General features: G+C 36.8%; 1 protein-coding gene and 1 non-coding gene across 2 annotated transcripts in view; both read left to right on the top strand.

Moving 5' to 3' along the window:
• The window catches only part of FBXL17 (F-box and leucine rich repeat protein 17), a 712016-nt gene that overhangs the window by 499007 nt on the left and 197635 nt on the right, over positions 1-15374 (top strand). Inside the window, exon 7 of the mRNA XM_066273966.1 lies at positions 10587-10663. Coding sequence (XP_066130063.1) covers positions 10587-10663 — 77 coding nt within the window. The remainder of the gene's footprint in view (positions 1-10586; positions 10664-15374) is intronic.
• Positions 4645-4776, top strand: LOC136337043 (small nucleolar RNA SNORA71). The gene has a single exon (XR_010731759.1). It is a non-coding gene; the product is annotated as a small nucleolar RNA SNORA71 (small nucleolar RNA).

Raw genomic sequence — 15374 nt, 5'->3', positions numbered from 1 at the left:
CTTCCTCCACACCCTCGTCTCTCAGATTCAAGTGATAACAGTCCTTTTGCTTTCAGTTTGTGTGGAACTCCGGAATGCTCCGAGGATAAATTTTTCTGTTTCTAGTTGTTAAATTTGTTGTGATTTAGGGGAGAGCTGTCGGACGCGCTTCTCACGGCGCCATTTCCGTGACGTCACCAGAATTACATTTTTAAATATGTGGCGTTCATGCTCTCTCAGCCAAAAAGTTTCCCGACCCCTGCTTTATATTCCACTGAGATAATATTCTAAGCCATTTTAAAGTAAAGATGAGCTTAAAATGTCTATCTGATGTCTGTTGAATTAAAACTTTCTCATTAATGCTTACAGCAGTTAGGGTAAAAAGTGTGAGGATGGGCAGAGATATTATTATCAATTACATGTTTAATATTCCACCTAAATTTTATTTTAGTGGTTTGGGAGCTGTTGATCAAATAAATTTGTAAATATGATGTATATGTTTGTTAGCTTATATTTTGCATTGTGTATGGGAGACAGGCTGTACACTGGCAAGGTTTTATAGCCTAAAGCTTAGTTTTAAGACTAAGCCTTTTCCACCCTTTTAATACTAAGATCTTTTCAAAACTAAGTTTTCCCCCACACCCTTGACTAAGTTTTTCCCCATGATTTGGGGTGGTGTACTCTTATAAGGAATCCCATTTATGCCTCAGATAAGTGACTTGTATCAGAGACTTCCTTATTTGTATATTGGCATAAAGGCTTTAATTTCTATACTATAAAATAAGGCAGACCAGGAACTTTCTCGCTCCATTCCTGCCATCAGCATTGCAGAGGAGAGGCAGCCAAGATGGTGGAGTGCTGAAAAAGAAGCCAGTTTGTGCAGAGTTTGTGCAAAGAGAAGGAGATGGGGAGGCCCTGGCCGGTTGGCTCAGTGGTGGAGCATCGGCCTGGCGTGCAGGAACCCTGGGTTCGATTCCCGGCCAGGGCACACAGGAGAAGCGCCCATCTGCTTCTCCACCTCTCCCCCTCTCCTTCCTCTCTGTCTCTCTCTTCCCCTCCCGCAGCCAAGGCCCCATTGGAGCAAAGTTGGCCCAGGCGCTGAGGATGGCTCCATGGCCTCTGCCTCAGGTGTTAGAATGGCTCTGGTTGCAACAGAGCAACACCCCAGATGGGCAGAGCAGAGCCCCCTGGTGGGCATGCCGGGTGGATCCTGGTTGGGTGCATGCAGGAGTCTGTCTGACTGCCTCCTCGTTTCCAACTTCAGAAAAATACAAAAAAAAAAAAAAAGAGAGAGAGAGAGAGAGAAGGAGATGGGGAATGGACGTAAATAAGGCTAGTGGGACCTTTGATTCTAGGAAACTCAGATGAGTCAGTGGCTTTGGGAGCCCTGAATGGAAAGGGAAGTGTTTTCCCCACTGTGTGTATTTCTCACCCAACAGGTGCAAGCTAGAATTAAAGGTAATGGCCCACCAGTTCTGGGCTCTATTGTTTCATTACCATCTGTTTGAATCTAATGCGAATCTGTGGGGTGGCGGGCGGCTGTAGTAGTGGCCGTGGCTACTGGCCATACCGGAGCTTAACAAGTCTTTTTGTCATATTTCTAGCTTTACCATTGAAGTTCTTATTTATTATATTATTGGCAGGGGGAAGGGCAGAGTGGGGTGGGGGGAGGTGTTTGTAGCTTGCCAGAATTTTGCCTTTGCCTTTTATGTATTTGCTGCTTTTACTCAGTAAATTCTTGTTACATGTGGGATAATACAATATTTTCTTTTGCAATCTATTGTAAAATATGCCAGAATACTGTAAAGATAGCGCCAGTCTTTACAGTATTGTCATTGTGCACTGCCTGGATTTCCCAAGAGTTGTTGGCTATAAATTGATAGAGCCCCCAAAAAGGCGTAAGGAAAGAGGTGCTTTCTGAACTTTTCCCATTTAAAAGTAACTACATTTTTTTTCTTACTGAGAAATAAATACACTTCTAAATTCTCGAAGTCTTACACTTAATTTTTTTTTCTCTTTTTCTTCTAGCACTTCCTTTGGTCCTAAAATATAACTGTTTTTAGTTGACTTTCAATAAATATAGAGATAGTAATATGATTTTTCTGCTCTGAGGTGTCAACATTAATATCAACAGTAACAACTAAAATAAATAGTATTTGATTTGTAAAGGTCATAAGTATATTTTTATCATTTAATACCAATGTGGCTTTCTGATTATATCTTTTAACATTTTTAGTCCTGGTTGGTAGGTTTACTGGTAGAGCATCGGTGAGCATGTGGAAGTCCCGGGTTTGATTCCCAGTCAGGGCACACAGAAGCAACCATCTGCTTCTCCACCCCTTCCCCCCCCTCCCCCTCTCACTTCTCTCTTTCTCTCTCCCTCTTGCAGCCATGGTTCAACTGGAGCGAGTGACCCCAGGCACTGAGGATGGTTCCATGGCCTCACCTCAGACACTAAAATATATAGTTTGGAGCCGCTGCCCAATGCCAGCATCGCCCAGTAGGGGGCTTGAGGGATAGATCCTGGTTGGTCAGGTTGCAGGCAGGAGTCAGTCTGACTCCCTGCCTCTCAATTAAAATAATTAATTAAGGAAAGTTTTGACTTTTTTTTTTTTTTTTTTTTTGCCTGTTGCATATTCTGAGGAATGCATAGACAGTGTTAGCTCATGTTGTTATATAATGGTTCAGTGTAATTTTAAAAGGATGGAATGATGGCTAAAAATAAAAACAAGACTTTTGGATAAATATATCCAAAATATTAAAGCCAGAGCCAAGTTTATAACAAAAATGTTAGTTTGATCTTCTTTCCTCCCCTTTGGAAAAAACTTTAACCATCTTGTTTATTAGTAGCATAAAGAAAATGTGTATTTTAAAAATATTATAGGCTTTCTTCTATTTGAAAAACATTTTGAAAATGCTCTAAGAAACATTTAAATTAAATTAAATTAAAACAGTTTGCTATATAAATGTATTTGCTAAATACAAAATATTTCTGTAAGAGCTAGCTTGTCTTAGTCCTAAGTATATTAGGAAATATTATTTTGTTTTTGTATTAATCCTTTTTCAACGCTGACTCTTACTTTACTGTCCAGTCAGGAAACCTACTCATTGTTAGAGATGCTTAGGGAGATGATGGTCCAGAGAGAGCCAGCAGATGCCAATATCTGCTATGCCTTCCTCAGAGGTGGGACACCTCTGGTGGCAAAGATGCAAACTCATAAAATTTAAATTTCAATAACTTTTAAGTTTATAGGTCACTCATTGTGGTTTATCTCATTAAAAAAAAACTCTTCTCTTTTTGTATCTCTGTGCTAGAAAATGGGCATCAGTTTTCTACTGTTTATATAGCAAATACCTAAATTAATCTTAGATTCATTAATCGGGTATTGGCTTTCCAGAGACTAAAATTTGGTAATTGGTAAGTGAGAACTTAATGAGTGTCCCAAGATAATTATTGTTAACTGGTGGAGCTGGTGACATTTTTCATGTCTCTCCTAGTCTTTGCCCCATGGTAGATTAGAAGTATGGTTTGAGCAAATGCTTTAGTGCTTGAATTACAAGTCAACCTTTAAAACTAAAATCTCTATTGCAGTGAACATCTCTGTGAGATGTTCTATGAGAACATCTTTAGCAGTTTCCATAAAAATTGATTTAGTATATATTTGGTATTGTGTTAGTGAGATAGACAAACATTTATAAGAAAATGTACCATAATACAAAGACCATAAAATATATCATTTAGATGGCATGTCTCACTTTCCCAAAGTAGTCTTTCATTTGTCGTTATGTGCAGTTGTTTAAGTTAAAGAATAAAAATAATTATTGCTTGCTATTTCTATAAGGTTAAGGTATTGTATTACTACAAAAAGTACCTATAAATAGAAAGTTCATAAATGAAACTATATTTACATGTTGTAAAGAGAAATGTAATATTAATGGATTCTTGAATTGATTAATCTTATATTTGTTTACCTGGTAATCTATTATATATTTTCTGTATGTAGAAATCTTTTATACAGTTTGTTTTCTGAAAGCAGGGCATACCTGTAAAGCATGCCCATTCATTTGCTGCATTGGAATTGGATTATTCTTCAGTAAAACTTGATTTGAGGCTTTAGAAAAATCAGTCAGATATCATTATTCTTTTTGTAAGATGCCAAATTGCGTTTTGGTGACCTCTGCTATCATTTAAATGACCCGTATATGAGTTAGTCAGGAAGGGCTTACACAGCACGAATTAGACCAAATTTTTTCCCTTGTTGCTTTCTTGAGATCTTGTAAATCCTTTTTAATCTGTGTGTGTGTGTGTGTGTGTGTGTGTGTGTTGCCACTTCATATGCTTTTCCCCACTTACAATCTGTGTAACATGGGGGTGGCTCATTGCCTTGTTTAGCTTCAAGAAATGGTGAAAATGAAACTTTATTCCTGAAACCTCTGAATTGATCACTTTTACGATGCATTTGTATGTCGGGAGTTTTAAGGTCTGAGTTTCGTGTTTATTCAACCTTAAACATACCTAGCTCTCTCCCTGTTGCACTTATTTGCCAATTACTTTACAGCACTCTTTATACTTTTTGTTTTAAATCTATAGGGTTGTTTTGTCTTGTTGCATTTTTCCTTTGCTCAAAGATAGATCAATTATTCAAATATAAAAAAGACTTAGGCTCCTGCATCCAAAAATGATTGTGGGCTGCCTGTGCACGGATCATTCGTAATACAAAGAAAAAATTGCTGGAAGGCATCCCCCATGTTTTGAAGGGTCCAGCTGTCCCTTCCAAACACTGGAGTCTTCATATACTAGCTAAAAAATAAGAATAATTGTTTAAAGTGACTTGGAGAAGAACATCTTAAGGTTTATTTAGAGATTCACCAGGCCCCATACTAATACATCTTTAATGGGGACATTTCTTTTCACACCTCTAAGGTGATTGAGCCTGTCCTTTCAAGTGAGATTTGCAAACCAGTGTCTGGCAGCTCCAATTAGCTTCTTTTGGGTTTGAAGCACATCACAAACAGTAACAAGGTCTCCTAGGACACTCCTTTTGCAAGCAATGTAGTCATATTTCCTCATTAGTTCTTTTCAATTGTCACTAATGCCATGTTCCTGCTTTTGAATAGGAAACTAAAAACATAAAATTTGGTATGTATGTTGAATGAGCCATTGTTTTCTATAATTCAAGACTCTTTTGAATTCCTTTGATAGTTTTGAAGCTTACACAGCTTAATTCATTAACCTTTACCCTTCAAATAAATCAGGTGATTAGGAATCTTTTGCCAAGGAGACAGATTTTCCCTCCACTGAAACTAAGAAATACCTTCTTTTCTTTAAAATAAAAATACTACATAGCTCACAAAAGGAACCTTTTTGTTGCTTTTCAGATTTCATCAAATGTTTCAGGTACATTTTAAAACATTATCAAAAGCAAGTGAGCACAAAATTATGTTATTACAAAAGATAATTCTGGATGCTTTGGAACAGGTTGGCCCTTTTTCATACTCTAAAGGAGTGTATATAAATGTGCTCAACAGCTGTTACTCAAGAATTTACAATGGTTGCAATTTTTTTTTGTTCTCTTCAGAAACCTGCCGAAACATAAAATCAAGAAAATAATCTGAGGGGAGGCAGTTCAGAATAAACTGCAATGTATTTAAATGAATCTAGGACATTTGATTTGGAGAAATTTTTCATATAGGCCCTCATTTATTAGAGAAGGCTGAGGGGGGCTCCAAAGGTGGCTGTTCTGTGGTTCCACGGAGGTGAGACTGGAGTGTGCCTTCTGATTCCTTCTTTCCTCTTGTTAAGACATTTCCCTTTATTTCTCAGAACTCAGGAAGGTAGTGTAGTAGGCTTGTGTTTGATGTTCATGGCTACTTTAACAGTATTTGATATTCTATATTTTTTTCTATGTCATTTTTCTATATTATGAATTTCCTTTTAATAATCTTATAGATTGTTACTCTCCCTAAGGGTATAGTTCTTTCCCAAAAATTTTTAATTCCTTGGGTTGTCATGCAAGAAATGAGAAATCTTTAAATGTACTCACCAATTGAAAATGTCAGTCATATGTTATTCTGAGGTTTGTTCTTATGGATGGTGGGGAGAGGGAGGGAGGAAGAATAGGAAATATTTGAATTCTGGATTATGAGTTTAGGGACTATAGTTTATCACTGAAACTAATGAATGTTCTCCTATGTAATATCTGTGAATAGGAGAGAAGATGGAGAAGCAAAGGTTTTAAATGTGCTTTTTAGTTCTACCACTGACCTTTTTTTCTCTGACAGAGAGAGGGACAGACAGGGACAAAAGACAGGAAGGGAGAGAGATGGAAAGCATCAAGTCTTCATTGTAGCACCTTAGTTGTTCATTGATTGCTTTCTCATATGTGCCTTGATGGGGGGGGTGTTAATGCAGAGCAAGTGACCTCTTGCTCGACCATGGGGGTCACGTCTGATCCCACACTCAATCCAGCGAACCTGTGTTCAAGGTGGTGAGCCCATTCTCAAGCCAGATGAGCCCACGCTCAAGCTGGAGACCTCAGGGTTTCGAAACTGGGTCCTCTGTGTCCCAGTCTGACACTATCCACTGTGCCACTGCCTGGTCAGGCTATCACTCGCCTTCTTACTTAGTTTATTACTTTGCAAATATTTCTCTCTCTTATTGCTATGATTTTGAAAATATCTCTTTAAAAACTTATATGAACACCTGCAGTTTAAATAATTTTAAGTTTAAATGATCACTAAGCTTTAGTTTAAATAATTACTAAGCTTTACCACTTGTTTGTTGCCTGCATACAATATGTACTGTGAACTGAGAAATGCTCTGATGTTAATACACTAAAGGTCATGACTGCAGCCAAGACTCTTTCAAAACAGGGTAGAATTATGTAGAATAGATATGGTCCACAGACTCTTACTATGTTCGAGTATGTCTGTAAGTATATTTTAGAATAGACTATAAAAGTTTCAGGAGAAAAGGACGGTCACCAACCATGTTCCTTTCTTCATGACCTGCTGTCAGCACAGCTGAACACCAGACCTAGACTGAACGCAGAGCTTCAGGCACTAGCCAGAGACCTGACATGAGCCTTCATTTCCACCAATTTGTAGTAATCAGTCAATACAAACCAGTTCCACTTTCAACTCTCAAAACAATAGCTTTCTTTGAGCCACTCAAATTAATACTAGTATTTTACTATTATATTAAGAGTGTCAGCCTGACCAGGCGGTGGCGCAGTGAATAGAGCATCGAACTGGGATGCAGAGGACCCAGGTTCGAAACCCTGATGTCGCTAGCTTGAGTGTGGGGTTATCTGGTTTGAGCATAGCTTGCCAGCTTGAACCCAAGGTTGCTGGATTGAGCAAGAGGTCACTCAGTCTGCTGTAGCCCCCGAGTCAAGGCACATATGAGAAAGTAATCAATGAATAAATAAGGTGCCACAACAAAGAATTGATGCTTCTCATCTATCTCCCTTCCTGTCTGCCCCTATCTCTCTCTCTCTCTCTCTCTCTCTCTCTCTCTCTCTCTCTCACACACACACACACACACACACACACACACACACACACACAGTTTAGATTCAGATTCACAGAGCCTGGAGTTTCTGTCCTTAAATATCACTTCAGTAAATAATGTGATATTTAAATTTAAAAAATTAAATTTTGCTACAAATCTCCCAAGAAATAGTGTTTTTCGCATGAATTCTGATTTGAAGAGTAGTTTTGTGTTTTACATAACTTCTAGCATACTATAGTTAAAAATATTTGCAAAACTGTATGTAACTGAACTTTCAAAAACAGGAAAATCCTAGGTCAGGGGTCAGGAAACTTTTTGTCTGAGAGAGCCATGAACGCCACATATTTTAAAATGTAATTTCATGAGAGCCATACAACGACCCATGTACATTATGCATTATCCAATAAAAATTTGGTGTTGTCTCAGAGGACAGCTGTGATTGACTCCAGCCACCATGAACATGAGCTGTAAAAAATGAATGAATTGTAATACATGAGAATGTTTTATATTTTTAACATTATTTTTTTTATTAAAGATTTGTCTGCGAGCCAAATGCAGCCATCAAAAGAGCCACATCTGGCTCGTGAGCATAGGTTCCCAAACCCTGTCCTAGGTGATCCTTTGTAAGAGCAAAAGATCTTAAATTTTTCTTTTTTTTATTGTTTTTTGGTCTAAAAGATACTTTTTTTTTTTTTTACACAGAGACAGAAAGAGAGTTAGAGAGAGGGATAGACAGACAGGAACAGAGAGAGATGAGAAGCATCAATTATTAGTTTTTCGTTGCGACACCTTAGTTGTTCATTGATTGCTTTGCTTTCTCATATGTGCCTTGACCATGGGGCTACAGCAGACCGAGTAACCCCTTGCTCGAGCCAGCAACCTTGGGTCCAAGCTGGTGAGCCTTGCTCAAACCAGATGAGCCCGTGCTCAAGCAGGCAACCTCGGGGTCTCGAACCTGGGTCCTTGGCATCCCAGTCCGACGCTCTATCCACTGCGCCACCGCCTGGTCAGGCTAAAAGGTACTTATTGCTTACTTCTAATTATGTCTTATCTCTCTGTTATTGCCTCTTGAGTGAGCTAATTACGTTTGCAGTATCTATTTGAAACTTTTCTCTGTTGTGTAGGGAGGAAACCTCATGGCCTTCCATCAGTTTTAGGAGTTTTCATTCAGTGATCGATTCTTGTTTTATATGAAGACCAGTTCTTCTGGCCTATGAAATAGCATTTGATCTGATCTGGATTGTACAATAAATTCAATTTGTGTTATTTGCTGTTTGCAGTCTGCTCTGTATGTCTTTGTGTTCAAATGTACTTATAACATAGTTAATATAGAATCAAGTGGCAGAAACATAAATTGGTTATTCAATTTGTTTAGAGTTTTTATTCATAATAATATATAAAATCAGGCATTTTGAACTACTTGAAGAGAACATGAGAACAAAATAAATGATATAAAGATTATTTCTGCGCTAATTTATTTCCCTTTGTTTTAAGTTTTCTGTTTCCTTTTTTGGTAGATAATAGAGGACAGTGAGATATGTATCTTTGATATGACAGAAAGTAGTCAGACTTGCATTTTAACTACTAAAGATTTGTAAACATCTGGAGCCTTGATTTTTACCTTAGCATGTGAAAATTAATGTCTAAAGTTGTATGTAAAACATGGTTATTGCCTGTAATGTTTTATTTTTGCTTCTTTCCTTTCTTTTTTCTGAGTTTATTCAAATGTTATGTTAAAGGCAAATTACATGGAATTAGATTTTTTAATTTCTCTTTATAAAAATCTGTATTGATCATCCTTACATTCTATCAGTGTTTTAAGTTTTCTTTTATAGCCATGGAAGTCCTTATCAATATTAACATAAAATTTTTTTAAATAGCCAAAAGAGAATATATATTCAGTTATTCTGAGGAACTTTGAAATTTTTATTATTCTATTCAAACAATATTTTCTAAAAATATATTTTAAAGAAAAATGTTCCTTTTTTATAATTTAACATTCAATATGAATTATGTGAAGTAAAATTGTATACAATTTCTTGACATTTTGAGAAGATACCTACAAATAAGCCGACTGCAAATAAAATATCTGAAAAGCAGAGACAGATACTCAGTAATCTTTTGATTGATTATACACATAGGCATCAAATTACTTGATCCTTACTTCCTAGAAAAGGTTAATGACTCTTTTTGCTTTTACCCTTTTACTTAACTGTTATTTATAAAGATTAGAACAGGGGCTGTGCTGAAGGGTGCATGTGCCTGTGTGTCACTATGATCGCGCAGGTTTTTCTGAGATTGTGGGGAATGGAGCCACAAAATGGACAGTGTTGTTAATCATTATTTTTAAAGTTCATTCAATTCTGTACTACATGTTCCACTAAGGCTATTAAAGCAGAGTGCACCATTTGAAAACTTTCTAACTCAAACCAGAAAAGACTATAAATCTTCCATATCTCTATCAATATTATTTAAGTGACCTATAGCTATGCAATAAGTGATTTAAAATATTAAGAGTAAGCCATTTTAAATTAAAAGATTTTAAAGTTCTTATGTGTGCAGATTTTTCTTTCTATATTCAGTGTTACATATTTTTAAAACATTTTTATTTTATGCTAAGTAAAATTTCACAATAATTGTGTTTCAGTGTTACCAAACCTCATATTAATAATTGAACCATAACAGTATTACCATCCACCTATAATGACCATCTGTCTGTAGTCCACAGTTTCATTATAATCACTTTTATATTAATTTATTATATAAATGACATGTTCATTGTATAGCATGTGTCTATTAGTCTTTTATTACCAACCGTAACCATACTTTTTTAGGAATAGCTCTTTTTTCATCTCTTTGGTTTTAAAAGATGCACTAGTTGTAAATGTATTTAATTAAAGTCATTTAGAGCACTTGAGTTTAAAGCAGGGAATATAATACCTTTTCCTGAAACACCTTGAAAGAGGCTTGTTGAAAGAAGAGAGCTGTGGCAGTCATCTAATACTGACCTCTTCCTGTTATAGTCCTAGCCAGACTCTTACCTATTTAACTTGTAACGCATTAGTATAACTCACCACTTTTTTGTGTGTTTTAGGTGTGTGGAGGTCATTGCAAAGGAAGGACAGAACCTGAAAGAGCTGTATTTGGTGTCCTGTAAAATCACAGATTATGGTATGTAATCACAGCCATTGTTCTAATCCTTTTCAAGAATAAAAAGTTTCAAAATTTTTGAAAGATTTTAAAAACAAATCAAGAGTACTATCTCATAGAGACTTTTTATCTTTATTTGAGCTAACCCTGAGCATTCAAAAACAGTGTCCAGAAATCGTGAGACTAAACCAGAGTGAAATGAACACGTTTATCAATTTACTGCATGTGAGTCACACCCATGTGCACATGCACACTCACATAGGATTGAAAATCTGGTAAAAGATCTTGAATCAATGAAAATAAATATGATATTTAAACATTTTAAATAATAAATACAACTAAAAATTATTACATTGAGTTGATTTGCTCAATTTGATGTCGTGTCAGATGCATTCCTGCTGATATTCCAAATGCCAAACTTCTTAATGCTTTACATTTTCGAAAGCATTGAAAATGTTTGGAAATGTAGAGCGTAAAAGAAAGGGTATACATTTGTATGAAACGTGTGTTTTTCTTTTTAATTTATTTATTTTAGAAAGTGGGGAGAGAGAGAGAGAAGGGAGGAGGAACAGGAAGCATCAACTCTCATATGTGCCTTGACCAGGCAAGCCAGGGCTTCAGACTGGCAAGCTCAGCGTTCCAGGTTGACGCTTTCTCCCCAGGCCACCACAGGGCAGGCCTGCAAGGTTTTAGGTTATCTTAATTTTTAATTCCCTGTAACATGGAGAAATTTCATGTTATTTTATAAAAACATGAAAGTTATTAAATCATCCTGTAATAGAAATAGAGAAAAATAATCTAGTCTTTTCTTTTTTATTTAGGTTTATATATTTTCTTATAAATTTGTGTATAAATTTATAGAGTTTTAGCCAGATATTTGGTTTTATGGAGACAGAAATAGTTTCCTCTTCTCTTTTCTGATATTTTAATTTGTTCATTTATATTTGAGAATATGCTTTTACCTTAAGGGAAACTAATCTGTTAAATTTTTATTGTTAACTGTGACATAAGCCAATAAATTACTTCACTCCCAGGATGTCATGCTGACCAGCTGCTCTTAGTAGAAGGGTTGTATTTTATCAGCTACTAAATTTATCCTTTGGAAAAACCTATTAAAGCTATAATTTTAAAATAACATTAAAATTTTTTTACTTAAAAATAACCCTAATTTCTTTTCAGAGGGTTTTTAAATTTTTTATTTATTTATTTATTGAGAATATTACACAGAATGTCTTACACAGATTTATCCATAATATTCCTAAATTGTTGGTTTTTTCTTATACCATGCAAAAGGAGTGTGTCGGTGTGTTTTTCTTTCCTTGTTAGTTTTCTGGTTTGGCATATTAGATTACAACTTGGATAGAATAACTCTCCAACCTCCGATACCTCCCTATTGTCTAGGCCTTAGGGTGTTCTCCTCCCAATTTGAGGCATACTTCGGTATCTGTGGATCTGTTTATTAATTAGCACGGTCATTCAAGGCCCTTTACTGTCAGTCTTCTATCTGCCCCTCCGACTTTATTTTAGATTTCTTCCCTTTATCTGTGCACTGCCAATGTCAGATTGCTAATAGCCAAGAGCTCTATGGCTCTATGGATTAAGTTCCTCAGAATGAACCCTTCAGAGTTCTGCAGTGGGAAAATGTTCCTGAAATGATACTCTGTCCCCACACTTGAGGCAGATCTGGGATCAAGTTCTGTTTTTGTTCTCTGGCTTCTACATCTCTAAGGCACTCGGTTTCCTCATATGTGGGGGGGAGGGGGCTTGTGTTTGATGAGGCTCCTGTATGTCCTGGGCATCCAGTTTAATGAACACAGAATGTCCCACTGATGAATGCTGCTTCCCTACAGGAGGGGCACAGAGAAAAGAGTCACACAAAATTCTTCTAGCTTCTTTTTTTTCCCATAGGTCTTAGAAGAGGTTTATTGTTGTTATTGCTATTGTTTATTGTTATTGTCTATTGTTAGTGATAGTCTCCTGTTCTGGTGTTTTGAGATTTTTCAGATTTCTTTTCTTCTGGTGATGTGAAAACTGTGTTAAAAGTTTGCCAATATACTTTACATTTATTCATATCTCTGAATTACTTAGTTCAGTGGTTCTCTCCCTTTGCACATCAGAGTCCTTTGAGAAATTTGGAAAGCATAGTGATAGATAAATGTTACTCAAGAATCAGAATATCTAGGAGGTAGGGCCCAGGCAACGGCTTTGTACAACCTACCTAAATGATGTTAGGGTCAGCCAAAGTTGCTAACAACTGGCCTAGTACAGGTAAGAGGAACCAGAAATGAATGTTTTGAGGATTTCCCCCTAGGATGACAAGAAACCTATCCCAATTTTCCTCATACCTCCATCCTTCCAGCATTTAAGCTCTGTGGCTCACCTTGTCTCTCCCCTTTCTTTCCTGAAGTTTTGGGCATTCAGAGAATTCGTGGTGGAAGTCTCTGCGCATTTTCTGGTTCTGTTGTTTAGAGTGTTGGGGCACAGTGAAGGGTGAAGGGGAAAGGTCGATAGTTTATGATTATAATATAATTGCTATTTGATTGTAAAATTTAAACAAATTACTGAAAGCTCGCTCAGCTCATCTCTTTTTTCCTGGTACCATGCCAATATCATACGAGTAGTTTTTGTCAAAAGACAGCAAAAAGGATTATGCATTGTAACCAGAGATACAACAGCATGTTATTCAGTAACTGCTCTGCTAGGTGAGACTGTCTGTGATCTCTTACGCTGTATTAATTATACATTTTGAGAAGGAAAAACACATGCCTTGTTCCTTATTTAACTGGATAAATAGAGATGTATTCTGTAGAACTTTACTGAGGCTACTTAGACATTGTAAAATTTGATCTTACCTGGTACTGGGAGAATTTCATCCTTCAACAGACTACTCCCTATTTCTGCTGCCTGTTGTCTACTCATATACCAGCTAGTTAGCCGCCTCTCCTCCTCTCTCCATGGTACGTGTTTGTACATGCCTTCTGTACAGTATACAGTTTTAAATGTTTTTTGCAGGATGTAGTAATTTAGAAACAGCAGCTTGCCTGGTATATTATTTGTAATTTTTGTCAAGATTCTCACAGATGTTGAATGTAATATTGTAATACTTAGCAACACCTGGTCAGACTGTTAGGAAGTTATGTTCGTTTTAATTTATATATGATACAGTTCTCATGAAGAAAACTATCATTCCAATAGGCTTCTTATTTCCCATGTTGAACATAGATCTTTATGGTAAGGGATAGCAATTATAAACAAATGAATAATTCAGGCACAGTTCAATAGAAAATACTATCTTGGAATATTGTTCCCTGAAGAGAAATCTAATATTGTCACTCTTCCATGACTGAACAAATACTTGTTATAGGCAGTAAGGGAAGAACACAAACTTGCTAGTTAAAGATTAGGTTATAATTTCAGCTCTGCCTCTTCTTTCCTTCTTTGTAACTTGGAGCAAGTTACTTAACGTCCTAGTTTTTTCATCTGTTAGGCACATGATAATACTCACCATCAAAGGTAGTGAAAATGAATATAAAACATCTATGTCAATCCTGGTGGCATATGGATATTCATACCAGTTGGCAGGTCTTATAAGAAAATCATTTCTTTTTTAAGAAGAAGAATCAGCCCTCCAGAATCTGCACTCCTCCTCCTCCTCTAAGTGTGGCTTTTCTGTTTGTGGGAATCATTATTTAGAACTTTGACCTATATTAGCCTATGCCTGTCTAGTTCACTTGTATTCCCAAACTACTAAGTCAGGTTCTTATTAACAGGAAATAATGAGAAAATTATAGCAAAATGTCTAAATTTCTTAATTTGCTATGTGATATTTCTACCTAGTCTCTTGTTTATGTTTCCTTCATTTTTATTTGGATAATTTTCTCTTGGCTTTCCTAATGTTTTCCTTTGTTCCTATAATTATTTGGCAGCAAAGAGTCTTCAACTTACCTTTCCACTCTCCTTCAAACACTTTTCTGTTGAAAATCCCCCTTCTTGGAAAAGTGTACTTTTAGGATTGAAAGGAGGACAAGGAGTAGAAATCAGCCTGGATCATTCAGGCCTGTGGACGTCAGAACCAGTCTTTTCTTTGGGCTGCCGGGCACAGACTACGTGGTACAATAAATGAAATGGACGAATAAAGCACTTCTCTCTCCTAGTGGTCTCTGCAGAGTGAATTTTACCAATGTGACCCTGTATCAGAGGCAGATGTAAAAAGGACCCATATTTCTTTCTGGATTGTTTTTGTTTGTTTGTTTTTTCACTTTAACACCCTTGATGGCCCTAGAAATACACTCTAGTGCACATCTTCTGGCTTTCCTTCTCAAGTTGTCAAATCACCTCTACTTAAAGAACATTGTAAACACTCATTACTGATATTAATGTTTGGAGCTCATGAGGTCACTGACAGCTCATGGTCTCACTTTGTGCTGCTCCACATGTGCCTGTCACGCCCAGGGCTTCTCTCCCTGGATGGTCTTCCACTAACTTTGTTCTGCTTGGTCCAAGTGCTTTTCTTCCTAATCTGGGACTTGCAACCTAACCCAAAAGCTTGCCATCAAAACTTTTGGATTGCCCTGGACTAAAGGTCTGCTGAGTCAATGAAGTCACTGTTCCCGTGGTTATCATTGGAGATATCACTGCAATTGGCTTTCCACAGTGGTAGTTGCAGGGTACATATAGTTTCTGCATTCATGGAGCTTTCATTCTGGTGGGATCCAGAAGGCAGGGCTAGCCT

Source organism: Saccopteryx bilineata, chromosome 4 (genome assembly GCF_036850765.1).
Source record: "Saccopteryx bilineata isolate mSacBil1 chromosome 4, mSacBil1_pri_phased_curated, whole genome shotgun sequence".
NCBI lineage: Eukaryota > Metazoa > Chordata > Mammalia > Chiroptera > Emballonuridae > Saccopteryx > Saccopteryx bilineata.
The sequence above is the reverse complement of the archived record's forward strand: the minus strand, read 5'-3'. Positions and strand labels throughout refer to the sequence as shown.